The sequence below is a fragment of the Aquarana catesbeiana genome, linkage group LG05 (assembly GCF_042186555.1).
Source record: "Aquarana catesbeiana isolate 2022-GZ linkage group LG05, ASM4218655v1, whole genome shotgun sequence".
Classification (NCBI taxonomy): domain Eukaryota; kingdom Metazoa; phylum Chordata; class Amphibia; order Anura; family Ranidae; genus Aquarana; species Aquarana catesbeiana.
In genome coordinates this window covers 497,170,489-497,190,597 of record NC_133328.1, presented here as the reverse complement: position 1 = coordinate 497,190,597, position 20,109 = coordinate 497,170,489, and the positions used below count along the sequence as shown (strand labels likewise).

Below are 20,109 nucleotides of genomic sequence, written 5' to 3'. Positions count from 1 at the left end.
TGTTTTTTTATGGATCGCTCTTAGATGTTTTTTATTTCATTTACTCTCCCTGGGGATTACTGCTTCTCTGCCCGGTCTTTCCATACGGACCCCTCTCTCCCATGGATATCGCCATGCTTTGAGAAAGAACATACAGCAGTGTATCAGCTCCACACCATAGACCTGAGGGGATCTCTGTAGATGACAGCTAGCCCAGCAGTTCTGCCACAGATCCATTCATGCTGTTTTTGACCCCCTATAACCAAGGGGTCAACTGGATCTGGTAAGCACAATCTTTTTTCATACATACTGCCTGGAGTAGAGCTGTGTACGAGTGTCCCCAGAAGAGAGCCATCCCTTATTACAAATGAACTATTTTATTTTTTATATATGACTAGACCATTCATTTCCCTTTGATCATTCTTTTTGCGCTGCACTTACTTTGTTTATTGAACCTTCATGTGTATTGCCGGACCGACAATTCAATATAGCCGCAAGTATTTTTAAATGGCTTTTTTTTTTCTTTAGAAATGTAATTTTGCTGTCAGACTGTTCTAAACACAGGAAACATGCGTCACTTTACAGGCATACAATAGACACCCCCCAGGTACGAAATTTAAAGGAATATTACACTTTTATTGTTTCACTTTAAGCATTATTAAAACCACTGCTCCCGAAAAAACGGCAGTTGTAAAACTTTTTTTTTGCATTGATACATGTCCCCTGGGGCAGGACCCGGGTCCCCAAACACTTTTTAAGACAATACCATGCATATAAGCCTTTAAAATGAGCACTTTTGAATTTTCATGTTCGTGTCCCATAGACTTCAACGGTGTTCAAACAAATTTTTTGCCTGTTCATATGTTCTGGTGTGAACCGAATGGGGAGGGTGTTCGGCCCATCCCTATACTACACTGACTACATATTCTCCACTGTATTATATACGCTGAACTGTATTATATATGCTACACTGACTGCACTATATATTCTCCACTGTATTATATATACTACAATGACTGCAATATATACTATACTGAGGGCACTATATATTCTGCACCGACTGCACTATATACTACACTGACTGCATTATATATACTACACTGAGTGCACTATATATCCTGAACTGTATTATATATACACTACACTGACTGACTGCACACTACACTAACTACCTGCCTAATCTCAATTCATTCACTATATATGGCCGCGTGTAAGCAGCAGCCTTATAAAGTGTGGGGCGTGGACTGATTGAGCCATGGCACCCTGCCTTTGGCAAATCATGGCTCTTACAGCACATCACGCTGTGATTGGCCAAAGCATACAGGTCAGGTGCATGCTTTGGCCAATCAGCAGCTGTCAATGCACTGCGATCATGCAGTGCATTATGGGGCGCTCCGCAACGGGCTTACTTCCCGGGAGCGCCCCATATGTTCATTTGAACAAACACCCGATGTTTGAGTCAAACTTAAGTTCGACTCGAACATCGGGACTATTCCTAACCAGCAGATGACATGGCTTCCCATATTATCACTGACTGTGGAAACTTCACACTGAACCTCATGCAACTTGGATTGTGTGCCTCTCGACTCTTCCTCCAGACTCTGGGACCTTGATTTCTATATTAAATGCAAACTTTACTTTTATTTGACAAGAGGACCTTGGACCACTGAGCAAACTATCCAGTCCTTTTTCTCCTTAGCCCAGGTAAGACGCTTCTGACGTGGTCTCTGGTTCAGGAGTGGCTATGTCCTGGATACGGCTGTGTGTGGTGGCTCTTGAAGAACTGACACCAGCCATAGTCCACTCCTTGTAAATCTCCCCCAAATTGTTGAATGTCCTTTGCTCCACAATCCTCTCAAGGCTGTGGTTAACCCTGTTGCTTGTGCACCTTTTTCCTTACACTCAACTTTCCATTAATATGCTTGGATACAGCTCTCTGTGAACAGCCAGCTTCTTTAGCAATGACCTTTTGTGACTTACCCTCCTAGTGGAGGGTGTCAATGACTGTCTTCTGGACAATTGTCAAGTCAGCAGTCTTCCCCTCGATTGTGTGACCTACTGAACCAGACTGAGAGACCATGTAAAGGTTCAGGAAGCCTTTAGGCTCTGTTTCCACTATTGCGTCCCCAAAGTCACGTGATTTACACTGCGACTTTACAATGCGATTTATGTTGCGATTTGATGCGACTTTAAAAACAACTTTGTGCAACTTTGATGTTCTGCGATTTAGCCAGAGTGATGTAATTCCTTATCCTGCTTAGTTATTTCCCCTTCCTGTCTTCCATACTCACGTACATCAATATAGGAAGTGATGTATTTGGGAGCAGCAGAGATCATGTGCTTCCGTAGACTTCCGTGTAAGTCGCAACAAAGTCGCGGTGTCAGACATGTACATGCGACTGCATTGCGACTTAATACCTTTCTATGGAGACCAAGTCGCACCGAAGACGGAACAAAGTAGTGCAAGAACCTTTTTTGGAGACGTTGCGACTTGAGTCGCACTAATTAGAACGGGGACCATTGAAATACATGGGTTTTGACTTGTCATGCGACTTGATATGTGTCAAGTCGCAAAACAAGTCGCAGTAGTGGAAACAGAGCCTTACAGGTGTTTTGCGTTAATTAGCTGATTAGAGTGTGACACCATGAGTCTACAATATTAAACTTTTTCACAATATTAAAATTTCCTGATACTGAATTTTGGGTTTTCACTAGCTGTAAGCCATAGTTATCAAAATTAAAAGAAATAAATGCTTGAAATCTATCACTGTGTGTGTAATGAATATATACAATATAAATATATGTGGAAGCCGCAGTGCCTACTTCAAGGTACCTCTGTGTACTGCTGTCCTAACGATCATTTTTGATAGTTTGCAAATTGGATCATATATAGCAGTGGATAAATCAAGGCCAGGTTTGCCTAGATGGAGCCCATACCTCCTTAAAAACACAGGTTCATACTGGATCCCCAGCAAGAGCACAATGGCAGCTGGAGGCATCCAATGTGTCCCCATGCCAAACCTAGCAAACAAGCTATACAAAAAGATGAAAATGACCCCAATTCTCCAGCCGCCATTGTGCTATTGCTGGGAGTCTAATGTGTCTCTGCCTTTAAGGAGGTGTGGGCTCCCTCCAGGCAAACCTGCCCTTAATTTATCCACTATGCTCCAATTTGGTGACTCTCAAAAATGTAGAGTTAGGGCCCACAGTACACAGAGGAGCCTTGATGTAGACTCTGTCGCCTCCACATATATTTGCAAATGCATGCAACTAAAAACTCTGTTTTCATGTGAATCGTTCGGGTCAATTTGTTTTTTGCAGGCTACCTGGTAAGTGTGCTGGGAAATTTTTGTCCGTTTGTGTTTTAGGACTATGGATCCTGCTCCGGTCTTGATGATGTCAGGACCCTAAACCACTGGATTGTACCACTGGTACATTTCCTTTTATTTTTCTCCTCAGCATAAATGAGCAATTACCCCTTGCAAAGCAGGCACAGCCCCACTTGTCCAGAGTTGGGCTTTAAACAACCTATCATTTTAATGCTAAACTCCAAGGAAGAAGCTGGCTTTAAACAACCTATCATTTTAATGCTAAACTCCAAGGAAGAAGCTAAATACGCAGCTGAAATACAGTGTAACCTTGGATTACAAGCATAATCCGTTCCAGGAGAATGCTTGTAATCCAAAGTCCTCGCATATCAAAGCGAGTTTCCCCATAGAAGTCAATGAAACAAAGATAATTCGTTCCACATTGACTTCTATTGTATGCAGCATAACATGTGGTCAGAGGTGGGGGGGGGGCGGGGGGGGCGGAGAGACTCGGTAAGGCTTGGAAACACTCAGGAATGGAATGGCTCTGAGTATTACTGGTGCCCCCACACCTCTGGCCAAATGCGGTACTGCACACAGAGTCTTGAATCCTGCTTGTTTTGCGAGACAACACTCGCAGTCAGCATTTTTTAAAAATCATAGCCCGTATTGCGAAGCGCTCGTTAAACCGCGTTACTCGCAATCCGAGGTATTACAATATATTAGAACGGTTTTACCTACCAAAGGAATGTTATACTGCTTAGACAGTCTTATGATCCAGCAGGAACCCCTGTGAAACAGACCAATCGGGTCCCTGACCTCCAGTGCAGTAACAGTAGAACTTTATAGTTACATAGTTGGTGAGGTTTAAAAAAAGACACAAGTCCATCCAGTACAACCTGTGTGTGTGCGCATTTGTTAATAGTACATTGTATACCCCTGTATGTTGTGGTCATTGAGGTACCCATTTAATATTTTTTTGAAATTATTGATGCTCCCTGCCGATACTACTGCTTGTAGAAGAGAATTCCACATCCTTACCGCTCTGACAGTAAAGAACCCTCTACGCAGTTTCAAGTTAAACCACTTCTATTCTAATTTTAGTGAATGGCCACGTGTCTTTATAAACTCCCTTTCACTTTAGAGTTTTTTCCCCATGCTAGGTCACCAGTACGGTATTTGTACATTAAGATCATATCCCCTCTCAAGCGTCTCCTCTCCAGAGAGTATACGTTCAATGCTTGTAAACTTTCCCTATATCAGAGATCCTCCAGTCCCTTAATTAGCTTTGTTGCCCTTCTCTGGACTCTCTCCAGTTCCAGCACATCTTTCCTGTGGACTGGTGCCCAGAACTGGACGGCATACTCCAGGTGCGGCCGGACCAGAGTCTTGTATAGTGGGAGAATTATGGTTTTATCTCTGGAGTGATTCCCCTTTTTAATGTATGCCAATATTCTGTTGGCTTTGCTTGTAGCAGCTTGGCATTGCATGCCATTGCTGAGCCAGTCATCTACTAGGACCCCCAGGTTATTTTCCATCCTAGGTTCCCCCCCTAGTGAATAAATTGCATTCATATTTTTGGCACCCAAATGCATTACTCTACATTGTTCAACATTAAACCTCATTTGCCATGTAGTTGCCCACCCTATTCATTTGTTTAGGTCTTCTTGTAAGGTTTTCACATCCTGCGTAGAAGTTATTGCCCTAATTAACTTTGTATCTTCTGCAAATAATGAGATTGAGCTGTTTATCCCATCCTCCAGATCGTTTATGAATAGATTAAACAGGATTGGTCCCAGGACAGAACCCTGGGGGACCCCACTTTCCACTCTGGACTATTCCAAGTACTGCCCATTTATTACTACACTCAGAACTCTTTGTATTACCCTTGTGCTTCCTATATCTGTGATTTATAATGAAACGAATTGACCTGTGGTCACCATTTCCAAAGTTCCCCCGTATTTCCACATCTGCGATCAGGTCTGTATTGTTAGTAATCAATAGGTCTAGTAACACATTGTTTCTTGTTGGTGCATTCACCATCTGACCCAAGAAATTGTCTTGTAAGATATTTAGGAAATGACGAGCCACAGACGAATGTGCGGTTCCTTCTGATCAGTCTATATCTGGATAATTAAAATCCCCCATTATGACGACGCTTCCCAGCCTTGCCGTCATTCCAAACTGTGATAGGAGGTCCGCCTCCCCCTCTTCCCTCAGGTTAGGGGGCCTATAGCATACGCCCAGTATTAATTTCCTCTTACTTTCCTCCCTTCGAAGCTCTACTCATAAGGATTCCACCTCCTCTCCCCATCCTTCACAATCACTTGCACATAATTCTTGATATACAGGCATACCCCTTTCCCTTTTTTACCTTCCCTATCTCTGCAATATAGGGAATACCCCTGAATGGTTGCCAGCCAATCATGAGAGCTGTTAAACCAAGTCTGAAATTCCCACAAAATCTAAATTCTCCTTCGTACATCAGCAACTCCAGTTCTCCTATCTTGTCAGCCAGACTTCTAGCATTGGTATACAAGCCTCGTAGTTTTGAACATTCACATACTACCATCTTGTTGGTTGTTATGAGGCTTCAATTTGGATTTGTCAACTTACTTACCTTGGGTTTAGGTACTCTAGTCAGCCTACCACTAATACCCCCAATACTACCCTCTGTACCTTGTTCCACGCTGACTATCTCTACATCTGGAACCTCCCCCCCATCACCTAGTTTAAAAGCCTCTCTAACTTTTCGGCCATCTTCTCTACAAGCCAAGCTGCACCCTCCCCATTTAGGTGCAGTCCGCCCCTGCTAAAGAGCCAGTAACTGACTAAGAAGTCAGCCCAGTTCTCCAGGAACCCGAACCCCTCCTTTCTATACCAGCTCCTCAGCCACTTGTAAATTTCCCTAATTTCCCATTGCCTCTCTGGTGTGCCTCGAGGTGCCCGTAGTATTTCTGAGAATACTACCTTGGAGATCCTATTCCTCAATTTAGCCCCTAAGTCCCTAAAATCGTTTTTTAGGACACTACATCTTCCTATGACTTTGTCATTCGTGCCAACGTGTACCATGACAGCTGGGTCCTCCCCAGCCCCTCCCAATAATCTGTCCACCAGATCGTGATGTGCCAAACCCAAGCACCTGGTAAACATCATACAGTTCGGCACTTCAGGTCTTTTTGACAGATTGCCCTTTCTGTCCTAATAATTGAGTCCCCTACCACCAGAATTGGTCTTTCCTTACCCTTAGCTTTACCCCTGCCCTCATTGAGGGAGTTTTTCCCCTGGCAGCTAGGGGCGTTACTCTGCTCCAGCAATGCTGGTCACTGACTGGTTTCGCCAACATGACGCAACAGGGCGTATTTACTTGTTTGCAGAATAGACAAAGTAACAGCAGTACATGGACAGGGTCATCCAACTGCTCTCCTCGTCTATCAGCAGGTTCACATTCCTCCCTCTTCCATTCTGAGTGCTGCTTTACAAAGGACACCAGATATCAGCTGAAACCAAAGAACTGACATTGTAATACATTTTTATAACATGTTTTGAAATTTTAAAGGCAATGTAAGGCTATTTACCATGAACTCTTTATTATACTAAAAAAAGTGCTAAAAAAACAAAAAAAAACAAAAAGGTTTTTGTATTTCTACTGAATCTGGAAATTTCATATAAATATTTTATATTTGCCACAACAGGTGGCAAACCCTTGCTGAACCGTTTACAGATTTAAAAAAATGAATGCGAAATGGAGCTGGGAAGCAGAAAAGATTACAAATGACAGATTACACATATTACCTGCCAATAGGGGTGTTTTTCTGTATAGACAGTCTTCTGAGCTATTAAACTCCAAATAGAAGCTGCACTCCTCACAGTACTTGACCTTTACATCAATAGGTGAGTGCTTGAAGTTATAGCTATGGATGGTGTTGTGCCAAAACCAGATACGAATATATAAAGTCAACAGCAGGTCAAACTAATGTGTTTCACATTTATTGTGAAGACAGTGTCGCAAAATTAAAAAAAAAAAATCATAATTTTTTGGGCCTCACAGGGCCTTGGGCATGCAGGTGACATTGTACATCTGAGTCGTGCGCTACACAATCCCAGGTAAGCAATTTACTTTTTTTCCTAGTTCAGTAGAGCTTCCTTGGTCACCTTTTCACCATCAGCCAGCTGACTAATGAATCGGTTACTGGGGTGGTATTTAAAGAAACTAACGCATAACCACAAAATAGTATAGTGTAACATGGCATAGGTTTGTATATTACAATATACTGAACAGCAAACATTTCAACTATATGATTAGCTATTTTGCACTTTAACAACTCAGAAAGTGATGAAGTGATGAAAACCATCTTATAGTGCCTTGAAAAAGTATTCATACTCCTTGAAATATTCTACATTTTGTCATGTTACAACCAAAAACGTAAATGCATTTTACAGGGATTTTATGTGATAGACCAACACAAAATGGCACATAATTGTGAAGTGGAAGGAAAATGATAAATGATTTTCAATATTGTTGACAAATAAATATCTGAAAAGTGTGGCATGCATTTGTATTCAGCCCTCTTTACTCTGATACCCCTAACTAAAATCTAGTGGAACCAATTGCCTTCAGAATTTACCTAATATTAGTAAATAGAGTCCACCTATGTGTAATTTAATCTCAGCATAAATACAGCTGTTCTGTGAAGCCCTCAGAGGTTTGTTAGAGAACCTTAGTGAACAAACAGCATCACGAAGACCAAGGAACACACCAGACTGGTCAGAGATAAAGTTGTGGAGAAGTTTAACGCAGGGTTAGGTTATAAAAAAATACCCCAAGATTTGAACATCTCGCGGAGCATTGTTCAACCCTTCTGAAAATGCAATGCACTGTTCAATCCATCATCCGATAATGGAAAGAGTATGGCACAACTGTAAACCAAGACATGGCCGTCCACCTAAACGGACAGGCTGGTCAAGGAGAGCATTAATCAGAAAAGCAGCCAAGAGACCCATGGTGACTCTGGAGGAGCTGCACAGATTCACAGCTCACATGGGAGAATCTGTCCACAGGACAACTATTAGTCGTGCACTCCTCAAATCTGGCCTTTATGGAAGAGTGACAAGAAGAAAGCCATTGTTGAAAGAAAGACATAACAAGTCCCCTTTGCAGTTTGCAAGAAGCGATGTGGGGTCAAACACGTGGAAGGAGGTGCTCAGGTCAGAAGGAACCAAAATTGAACTTTTTGGCCTAAAAGCAATGTGTGGCGAAAAACTAACACTGCACATCACCCTGAACAAACCATCCTCACCGTGAGACATGGTGGTGGCAAGATCAAGTTGTGGGGGATGCTTTTCTTCAGCAGGGACAGGGAAGCTGAAGGGAATTGATGGGAAGATGGATGGAGCCATATACAGGGCAATCTTAGAAGAAAACCTGTTATGCCCCGTACACACGGTCGGATTTTCCAATGGAAAATGTCCAATCGGAGCGTGTTGTTGGAAATTTCGACCGTGTGTGGGCTCCATCGGGCATTTTCCATCGGATTTTCCGACACACAAAGTTTGAGAGCAGGCTATAAAATTTTCCGATAACAAAATCCGATCGCGTCAATTCCAACCGTGTGTGGCCTGTTCCGACGCACAAAGTGCCACGCATGCTCAGAAGAAATTCCGAGACGGAACAGGTCGGTCTGGTAAACTTAGCGTTCGCAATGGATACAACACTTTCGTCACGGTGCAATGTTAAAAATGGTTTAATACAGTGCACTTTCTTCTTCTTTATAATGTGAGAAGAATGAAGTAGTTTTGCTGCTCATATTCACACACACTTCTCACAAACTTCTTTCTTTATTATTTATCGGGATTCCCTCAATATATTTTGATTTGTCACATCTGACAAAAATATTTTTTTTTTGTTTTTTTTTTAAAGGCATTTTTTTTTTTAGGTTTGTATTTTTTCCAAGGCTGATCTTTGTTTTATTTTATTTTTAGTTTTACTCCAGAATATTTTTGTGTGTGTTTTATGTGTCAAGTTACCACAACACCATTGATATCTTATATTATTTAATCTCAAGGAGATTGTTTGGTGTTGGTGTCCCTTGTTAATTTCACATTGTACTTTAGAAATGTACCTGCCTCCTCACAAACAAACTGTCCTTTTTGAAGGAAAACACACATAGGAGAGTATAATTGAAACCAAAAATCCTTTATTAAGGGCTCAGAACCAAACAAAGAGGGAGGCAACACTGGAGAAACAGCAGAAATTAGCGAAGCCTTGGACCCCCAGGGCAGACATCAATTCTTGGTGGCCTGAGGAGTCCATATGTAAGGGAGTGCAGTCTGTTCCAGAAGTCCCAGAGATCCGGAAAGCAGCAGATGACATCTGTGTCCCTAGGCTGTGGTACCACAAGAGGCTGCATCTTTTGCCAGACCAGACTGGACCCAGGGTCATCACTTTCTGGTCTTCTTTCCACGCTTCCTTCCCGGCTGTGGCTCTGCTGTTGGAGATGTGGCAGGAGGAGGATAGGACCTGGAGGAGGAGGAGGACTAGTAGGACCTGGAGGAGGAGGAGAAGTAGAAGGACCTGGAGGAGGAGGAGGAGGACCATGTGTGAGGTCACAAATGTGGGTAGCAGATGTTATTTGGCCCCTCAACCCCTTATTGAGAGCTTCCAACATTAATGACTCACACATGAGTTGTTGGCCCTCCTCCATCCGCTGCATTTTACAGGCAATTATGCCAGCAAAGTCCTCCTCCACAGTGTGGGGGGCTGTCAGGGCCTCTGTAGCCTTCCAAAAGAGACCTATGGCAGCCTCCTCTAGGGTACTCCTCTTCCTGGCACTTTGTCTTTGCAGGTGTAGGGGAGGGACCTGCATATCAGGCAGCCTGCCCGGCCACCTCCTGGCTGAGACTTCCCTGTGTACGAAAAAGGGACATGGTTTTAGTTTCTGCATCATCAATCACAATCATAAATTAGTACTCCAAACTAACATCTAGTTAACATCATTGATTGGACAACCTGAACTATTTAGAGGAATGCTATACCTGGCTCAAGCTGGGCTCCTCCACATGTTGCTGCCTGGAAGGCCCAGGTTGGGCGTCAGAAGCCTCAGCTGGGGGGGAAGGAAGCGTGGAAGGAAGACTGGAGAATGATGACCTGGGTTCAGTCTGGCCTGCCAGAAAATGCAGCCTGTCATAGTCCCACAGCCTGGGGAGATAAATGTCATCTGCAGCTCCGGATCTCTGGGAATCCTGGACCTTCTAGTGCTCCCTTAGATAAGTGCTCCTCAGGCCACCAATTAGGATCTTCAAATAGGTCATGTCTGCCGTGGGGATCACCTACTTCACAATTTCCAGCAATTGATACAGTGCTGCCTTCCTCTTTGTTTTGTTCTTATAATGTGGGTGGTTTATCTGCCACAGACAAGACAGCTCCCTGAACATGTCAATGAAGATTGCCATAAAGTCGGTATCTTTCAAGATATCCATTTTCACTGCAAGACACAACATAAGACACAACACAAGACAAACCCTAATGTCAGGCAAAACTCTCCTAATCTAGTTACAATATAGGCCTCAATCTAGAAGCAGTATAGGCCCAAGTTTGGCTCTTACCTTCATTATCACGATCGGCGCCTCCGATACTCCTTCCTCCGCTCACAGATCGTACGTACTACGCATGCGTGTTACGCTTTATACACACTGGGCATGCGTGTAACTCCGCCCGCCCCTGACGTTCTTTCTTGTCTATTCCCTTCCCCTTTTCGTTCGGTGCAGTGGGTGAAGAGCACATGGCGGAGTCAGAGCAGGTGCGTGCTAATTATAGCAACGAGGAGGAGGAGGAGGAAAGCCCGGATCCGGAAAGGTCCCGATCCAGAAGGAGACGATTTAAGGCCTCAAATATGTTCTTTGGGGAGATGTTGGAGATGGTCGACATCCTGAAGAAGGCCGACTATGATGGAAAGTATGGACCTTACCCCAACCCCAATATCAGAAAGGCCAAGATCATGGCGAAAGTGGTCAAAAGTCTGCACCGGAATTTCGGGGTACGACGATCGAAAGATCAGCTCAGGAAGCGGTGGTCGGACCTGAAATTAAGAGAGCCCGAGCAGTACAGAAAGATCCGGAGAGTGCTGAAAAAAAATAAGTAGTTGTGCTGTGTTCCTATTCTTTTTGACTTTATTACGTTCGTGCTGCTCCATGTGCTTTTCTTAAGTGTTGTACAGTTTAAAATGGCAACTTTCATGTTCATGGGCCCATTATTCGTTTGTATCAAACATTTTTCTTTCGGCCTATAAAACACCATTGTTTAGGCCATATGCATTTGCCCACATTTTTTAGGGCCTACTTGTATGAAAAATATTTGGTTGTGTAGATGGGTTTGTGACTAGAATGAAATGCAAACTAGATTCTGTGTAAGGAGAGGACACTCAGCAGCTATTTTCACATCTGGACGCTGGAGCACTAGTGTGGGACACCAGAACACCCTTTTTATTAGGGGGCCCACACAGGTGCTCCAGTGTATACTATAGGGGGGTCTCCATCTGTGAAGCTTGTACAAGACAGGTAAAGTCTTGAAGCTTGACAAAGGACAATAAAAATGCTACATCTTGGAACTCTGCCAAAATAGACAATTGTTCCCCACTTCCAAGCAATGTTTCATCTTTATATTTCGGCCATCAAATATCTGTGTGCTAATTATACCATTTTTGTTTTACATAGGGAATAAAAGACTCGGAGGACACCCCTCATCCGAGGAGACCAGAGACCCCCCACCTCGGGAAGAAGGGGAAATACCCCAACCCAAGCAGAGCAGGCGGAGGAAGAAGACGTGGTGGAAATTGGCACCACAACAGGTGAGTGTCTGCGACCACAGACTCAGGTAAGAGATGGATGCCGGCATATTTATAATACCTGTTTTTTTTTTTTGGTTTTCTCTCTTTTTAGGTGATCGTCATGTTGTGGATCCAGGGCATTTCACCTCTGAAAGTGCACAGATCCTGATTGGGGAGATCATGGGGTGTAATTTAGCTTTGGAAAACATCAAGAAAAAACATCAATGATGTTATTCAAAAAAATAACATCATTGATGTTTTGGGGAGAGTTTTAAACCCCTCCAAATCCCTTTGTTTTTTTGTACGCTACAATGTTAAAAATGTTTTAGCGATTTTTAGAAAAGCCACATTTTGAGGATGCACACAGTGTGCCAACATGTGCTATCTGCCATCACGGGAGATCAATGGATGCGTTTTGGGGGTGCAACGCCTTCCTTAATAATAAACTAGCTGAGAGGAAGGGGTTGCTCCCCCAAAACACGTCCCTTGATCCCCCGTGATGGCAGCTAGCACATGTTGACATTCGTAAATTGGTGTGCATCTTCAAAATTTGGCTTTTCCTGGGGTGACTTCACCCCATCTGAACGCAATATCAAACACAGTTCCTAAATACTCATGTCTGATATTGCCTTCAAGTTTTACCATATGTGAACTTTGTAAGTTCAAGATTTGTGTCTTTCTTGTTGGTTTTACACATGCCTGTTTTATCTTAAAGGGGTTGTAAAGTTTTTTTTTTTTTTTTTTTAAATAACAAACATGTTATACTTACCTTCACTGTGCAGCTCGTTCTGCACAGAGTGGCCCCGAACCTGGTCTTCTGGGGTCCCTCGGCGGCTGTTTCAGCTCCTCCCCGCAATAACTAACCACCTTAATGCGAGCTCTCTCGCATGGTGGTTAGTTACTGCGGGCGCGCTCCCGTGATACAGCCGGCGGCTATAGCCGCTCGCTGTATCACTCGGTCCCGCCCCCGGCGCGCCGCATCATTGGATGTGATTGACAGCAGCACGAGCCAATGGCTGCGCTGCTTTCAATCCATCCACTATAGCCAATCAGCGACCAGGCTGATCGGCTGAATGGAGGTCGGGAGCGAGCGGCCGAGTTTCGAGGTGTCAGGTAAGTAAAACGGGGGGGCTGGGGGCGGCGGTATTTTCAAAAGTTTTTTCACCTTAATGCATAGAATGCATTAAGGTGAAAAAATTTATACCTTTACAACCCCTTTAAATGGACATTTCTATTTTTGATAATGCCACCACAAAAATTGTTATACAACAAACATGTTGGTTTGTTTTAAAAACCTTTTCTAAATGCACATGTGATTGTGCAGGTATTAAAAAGATTGTTAATCAAGAATGTGTGGATTATTGTCTCAACGCTACAACACTTTTGTGGTGATATAATTGCTGCTTTCTGTGACAATGGGTGTCATTTCCTAAGGGCAAATCCACTTTGCACTACAAGTGCAGTTTCAGTGCATTTTCAAGTGCACTTGTAGTGCAAAGTGTATTTGCCTTTAGTAAATAACAACCAACAGTGCTTTGTATAAGGTTACACAATCACGCCATTTTCAGGACTCACCACATTTCGTTTAGGGTCAGCTAAAACAAACACAATCAGTAAATGTCACCAAAGATTTGCTTAATTTTTTTTTATTTGGTCAAGGTTTCACAAATTGTCTGGCATATTGATGGCCCCCCTACCCGCAAAGAACTCAAGGTATCTTAGCCGGACATCACAGGCACTCAGGGAGGGCAAGCCAGGACGGCCACTTTCAAGCGCCGTCAGGGTTGTTTCATTTATAATTCCGGCCTCAGGCCCAACTGAGCCAGCATAGTTGGCAGAATGTTGCCGTAAAAAGTTATGTAGAACACAGCACGCCAGGATTATATGATTCAGTTTATACTCCGCCATATGGATGGGTGTAAGAAATAGGCGGAAACCGGCTGGCCATGATTCCAAATGTGTTCTCCACCACTCTTCTGGCTCTGGCCAGCCGGTAATTAAAAACCCTCTGTTTCGGGGTGAGGGTCCTCATCGGGAATGGCCGCATAAGATGGTCCCCCAGCGTAAATGCTTCATCCGCAACGAAGACGAATGGGAGTCCTTCCACATTCTCTTCTGGAGGTGGTAAGTCCAAGCTGCCATTCTGGAGACGCCTGTAAAACTCCGTCTGGGCGATGACTCCACCATCGGACATCCGGCCATTCTTCCCCACGTCCACATACAGGAACTCGTAATTAGCCGACACCACCGCCAACATCACAATACTATTGAACCCCTTGTAATTATAATAGTACAACACCGAGTTGGGTGGTGGGACGATGTGGACGTGTTTCCCATCAATTGCCCCTCCACAGTTAGGAAAGTCCCACCACTGGACAAAGTGGGAGGCCACAGTCTGCCATTCCTGTGGCGTGGAAGGAAACTGTTGAGGAAAACAAAAATAAATTAGTATTTTTGCACAAACATGGAAAGCAGATTAGACACAAACATTCTTGGCCAACATCCAGATAACATATTAAGGGGATTTTTACAACACCAAAGTATAAGGTACACCTATCACATTCCCCCTCCCCCTCTCTCATGGGCCATTTCTAAAATTACAGGGGGGAGGAATCTTGGACAGGTAACCCTCTCCACTTCATTAAAAGATGAATGCCTAAATAATGGGTATTACTTGGAACAGCCCCTCCTTAGTTACACTATTGGCAGACCACTGGACAGGTAAGAAGTGTCATAATACAAAGATATAAATACACACTGTACACATTTGAGCACATTTGGACATTCTGCTATTACCTAGCAAGATAATAATAGGACACAAAAACTTTAAACAGTACCATTTGAAAGTATTCAGGCAGGCCCTTGCACTACATGCTTTGGGGAATTCATCCATACATCTGACCACAAAAAAGGTGGGTATAGTGTGTATGGGTTTGATAAAGTCAGCAGATAGATGATTGAGGATAGATAGAGAATTGGGATCAGCTGACTTAGCAGTTGGGGGGAGGGAGGGTTAAAAATGATTTGGGGACACCACAAAAAAAAGCCTCTGGCACTCTGCCTGGATTTAATGCACAAATCAGATTTCTAAACATTTTAGGGGGTATTTAGGGTAAAGCACTACTATGGAGGTGATAAAATACATTGTTAAGTGACTACATGATGTGAATATAGGGCAGGAGACCATGCTGGGGAGGCAAGTGAAGGCAAATATGTATGAAGGAGAAAAAAAAAAATCCAGCATGCATGAGGACAAAGGGGACATTTACAGCATATTACAAACATGGTAATTAGGGAATGAGGAAAGAAATACAATACATTAGCAAACATTATATACAATAAAATGTGATATTAAAGGATAAAAATCTTACCTTCATATACTCCTTCTGCAGGACCTGGATGATGGCAGAACAGGTCTCTGGGATAATGATCCCCAGAGCCTGGGGGGAGATGCATGTCGAGAACTTCAAGTCCTGCAGGCTTCTCCCTGTCGCCAAGTACCGCAGGGTAGTGACGAGCCTCTGCTCCAGAGTGATGGCTTGCCTCATGCAGGTATCCTGCCTGCTAATATAGGGGGTCAGCGAAGCCAACAAACTGTGAAATACGGGGTCCGTCATCCTGAGAAAGTTCCTGAAATCCTCAGGATTATTCTCACGGATCTCACGGAGCAAAGGCATATGACAGAACTGGTCACGCTGAAGCAACCAATTCTTGGTCCATGAACTCCTCCCCATCCTGTTCATGGACTGGACTTGTGTCAAGGTAAGGACCCCAACACCAAGCCCCCGCACAGCACGAACTCTACGAGGAGTACGTACACGCAACATGGCTAGAAAACAGTCGGCTGCTCAGAACGAAGTAACAGAACGCACTGAAGAACAGCAAGGCCTGTGAAGAGCGACCTGAAAAACAGCAACGAGCAGACAAGATCGCACAGAAAACTCCAATACGAACTGACTGCATGCACTGAAGAGCAGATACAAACCCACAAGCACAAACTGAACCGCAGAAAACGATCTGAAAGCCACGAGTCTGAAAAAAGCACGAATCGTCTCTCACCAAACTTTTACTAACACGAGATTAGCAAAAGGAGCCCAAAGGGTGCCGCGCTTGGTTCTGAACTGGCCTTTTCTAGTCTCGTCGTACGTGGTTTACGTCACCGCGTTCTTGGCGATCAGAAATTCCGACAACTTTGTGCGACCGTGTGTACGCAAAACAAGTTTGAGCCAACATCCGTCAGCAAAAACCCTAGGATTTTGTTGTCGGAATGTCCGATCAATGTCCGACCGTGTGTACGGGGCATTAGTCTGCAAAAGACTTGAGACTGGGGCATAAGTTCACCTTCCAGCAGGACAACGACCCTAAATATACAGTCAGCCCAGTCAAAGTCCAGACCTAAACCCAATTAAGAATCTGTGGCAAGACTTGAAAATTGCTGTTCACAGACTCTCTGCATCCAATTTGACAGAGCTTGAGCTATTTCGCAAAGAAGAATGGTATGGGCAGAAATGTCACTCTCTAGATGTGCAAAGCTGGTAGAGACATACCCTAAAAGACTTGCAGCTGTAATTGTAGCAAAAGGTAGTTATACAAAGTATTGACTCAGGGGCTGAATACAAAATGCATGCCACACTTTTCAGATATTCGTAAAAAAAAATTGAAAAGCATTTAGGATTTTCCTTCCACTTCACAATTATGTGCAACTTTTTTTTGGTCAATCACAAAAAATCCATTCGTTTGCAGCTGCCACTGTTCACAACGTATTACTTTTTCCATATTTTGTTTTTTTTTCAACCTTATTCCAAAATGGAATAATTCATTATTTTCCTCAAAATTCTACAAACAATACCCCATAATGACAATGTAAAAGAAGTGCGTTGGAATACTTCGCAAATTTCCTAAAATAAAAAACGAAAAAAATCCCATGTACATAAGTATTTACAGCCTTTGCTCAGTACTTTGTTGAAGCACCTTTGGCACCAATTACAGCCTCAAGTCTTTTTGAGTATGATGCTACAAGCTTGGCACACCTATTTTTGCACAGTTTCTCCCATTCTTCTTTGCAGGACCTCTCAAGTGCCATCAGCTTGGATGGAGAGTATCCGTGCACAGCCGTTTTCAGATCTCTCCAGAGATGTTCAATCAGGTTCAACTTTGGCCTCTGGCTGGGCCACTCAAGTACATTCACAGAGTTGTCCCATAGCCACCCCTTTGTTATCTTGGCTGTGTGCTTAGGGTCGTTGTCCTGTTGGAAGATGAACCTTCACCCCAGTCTGAGGTCCAGAGTGCTCTGGAGTAGGCTTTCAGCAAGGATGTTTCTGTACATTGCTGAATTCATCTTTCCCTTTATCCTGATGAGTTTTCCAGTTCCTGCCGCTGAAAAGCATCCCCACAGCATGATGCTGCCACCACCATTCTTAACTGTAGGGATGGTATTGGCCAGGTGATGAGCGGTGCCTGGTTTCCTCCAGACATTCCGTTTGCCATTCAGGCCAAAGAGTTCAAACTTTGTTTCATCAGACCAGACAATTTTGATTCTCATGGTCAGATTCCTTCAGGTGCCTTTTGGCAAACTCCAGGCAGGCTGTCACGTGCCTTTTACTGAGGAAAGGCTTCCGTCTGACCACTCTACCATACAGGCCTAATTTGTGGAGTGCTGCAGAGATGGTTGCCTCTTCGGGAAGGTTCCCCTTTCTCCATAGAGAAATGCTGGAGCTCTGTCAGCATCACCCTCGGGTTCTTGGTCACCTCTCTGACTAAGGCCCTTCTCCCCCGAGTAAGAAAATAGAGTCCCAGAAAAATTAACTTTATCTACTCCGTTCAGCATAGAATTTAGCGAGGTCCGAGCCATTATTAATAAATATCTACTCATTCTTCTAATGGATGACACGTGTGCTAGTTTATTTATTACAGAATGGTATTAACTTAGTAACCAGAAGGGAAACATTAGGTCAAGCTTTGTTACCTAGTTTTTATGACAACAAAACTAAATTTCAGTCATTTACATGGCTTCACCTTAAGGGAAATTTCAAATGCGGGTCACCTAGTTGCCCCTGTTGTAGTCATGTTTTGAGTGGCAATATGATTCGGGCAACATCCAACCAAAGTGAATTTGAGATCAAGTCCTTTTATAATTGCAACACTATGTTATATATTTGGTCACTTGCAGTATTTGTTATGTTCAGTATGTGGGTAGAACAAGACCCGTATACTATATATATTATATATATATATAATTTTTTTATTATTATTATTTTTTTGGGTTTAAATGTATTCAAGCACTATACAATACATCTACAGTATGTATACTAGTTATATATGGCCCCTATGTTTCTCTATACCTATTTTATCACTCCAAGAATTTAACAGGAACTTGAGTTTATGGTTTAATTATATATTGTTCGTATTTCAAGTGGTTCTCTAGATGTCCCTAGATTGGAATCTATGTAGGTTTTGTTCCTTAGGTTTTTTTGACAAGTTGATTTCATGATTTCATGAACAATATATAAACTGCGTACTTAGCCGTTTGCACCTGTTTGTGCCCAAGGTCAATGCTTCAAAACTGTTTCTCTTCTATTAGGGGTTAGATTTATTTCATTAGAAAGAATGCAGCAGGAGGAGCAAGACTCACAACAAGGAACTCAAGTAGAAAGATCTCAGCCCTGGAGTACCTAAAAAATGTAGAAGTCATTTGATTCATCTGATCAGATTTCACGTGGTTTGACCCTCTAAAGCTCTCTATAGATAATATGAAATAAATATAGAAATCCCTTCTCTGTAGCTACATAGATGATTACAGTAATATTTTGGATCCCAAATAAAAAACGAGTCTGCCACACTTTCAGTATAATAAATGGTAATACTTACGCATTTCTGCAAACAACTGCCTTTTGTCGGCCATGTTATTCGCCCTTTTCCCACCGTCCTCAATCATTCTGTAAAGAAACAGCAGAGACAGCATAAGCAGATGAAGCAGGGAGTACTGAAGATATTTATTGCATGGTATTAATCTCATAAAGAGTCGTTCATTTTAAAGCGATATGTCACATTTACATAACAAAAGGTCGTAACAAAAGAGACTTCTAAATTTATTAGGCTATTAAGATTTGGAAGCGTGGTATATGTCAAAACACCAACATACTGTATATGTACATGGATGAGCAAATCAGTTAATTACTATAAACTGGACAATCATTTAAATGGTTCACAAAATATATGGCCTTTACAATCTTGTTTACAGCAGATTCCACAATGATCCCATGGTAACACGACGCACACAAAGTAATAGAGAACGTGAAAATTAATGTTAAAAACACCACTCCCGCTTGCTCTTGTCCTTTCTAAAAATGTAATACCGCAATTAAAAATAAAAAAAATTATATTATATATATATATATATATATATATATATATATATATATATATATATATATATATATATATATATATATATTCTCAGATGCATATAAAACGAAGATATTTTTTAATGGACCTCTGAGCAGATAAACACAAATTCTTGGAGGTACGTGTTAAAAAAAAAATCATTAAAACTTCACTTTGGGGCAAACTTATTTCCTGAAATAGTTCCCTTAATCCGTGTAAAAAAAAAACAAAAAACTTTGGGTGCAATACTTAGCCTATGTTCACATTGGAGGCGGGTTTGAAATCGTGCGAGTTCAGCTGAACTTACACGAATTTAAACCCGCATTTCATTGTGAGCTTGGGGGGCGATTTGACCGATATCTGTGCGGATTCATGCACAGATGTCTATTGAAATCTTCCCCCACCCCACACCCTGCCTATGTAACTTCAGTTTTTCAGGTTGAATGATGCCCTTGAGGGCCCTCCACAGCATCCTTTATTCACAGGGTGCCAGTACCAGTGCAGAAAGCAGCAATGAATCCACTTCCTTAGTGCTGCTCTTTGCATTCATGAGGACTACCCTGTATGAAAAAGCGGAAGAGGACTGTGTGGTGTCACAAGAACAGCCTGAAGGG

General features: G+C 42.7%; 1 protein-coding gene across 17 annotated transcripts in view; it reads right to left on the bottom strand.

The window, feature by feature from the left end:
- The window catches only part of DTNA (dystrobrevin alpha), a 393,012-nt gene that overhangs the window by 167,114 nt on the left and 205,789 nt on the right, over window positions 1-20,109 (bottom strand). For all 17 annotated transcript variants that reach the window (XR_012244518.1, XM_073631546.1, XM_073631548.1 and 14 more), the window contains exon 2: window positions 18,980-19,047. Coding sequence is in view for 16 of the 17 variants with exons in the window: in XM_073631554.1 (XP_073487655.1) it covers window positions 18,980-19,047 (68 nt within the window). In the remaining variant the exon portion in view is untranslated. The remainder of the gene's footprint in view (window positions 1-18,979; window positions 19,048-20,109) is intronic.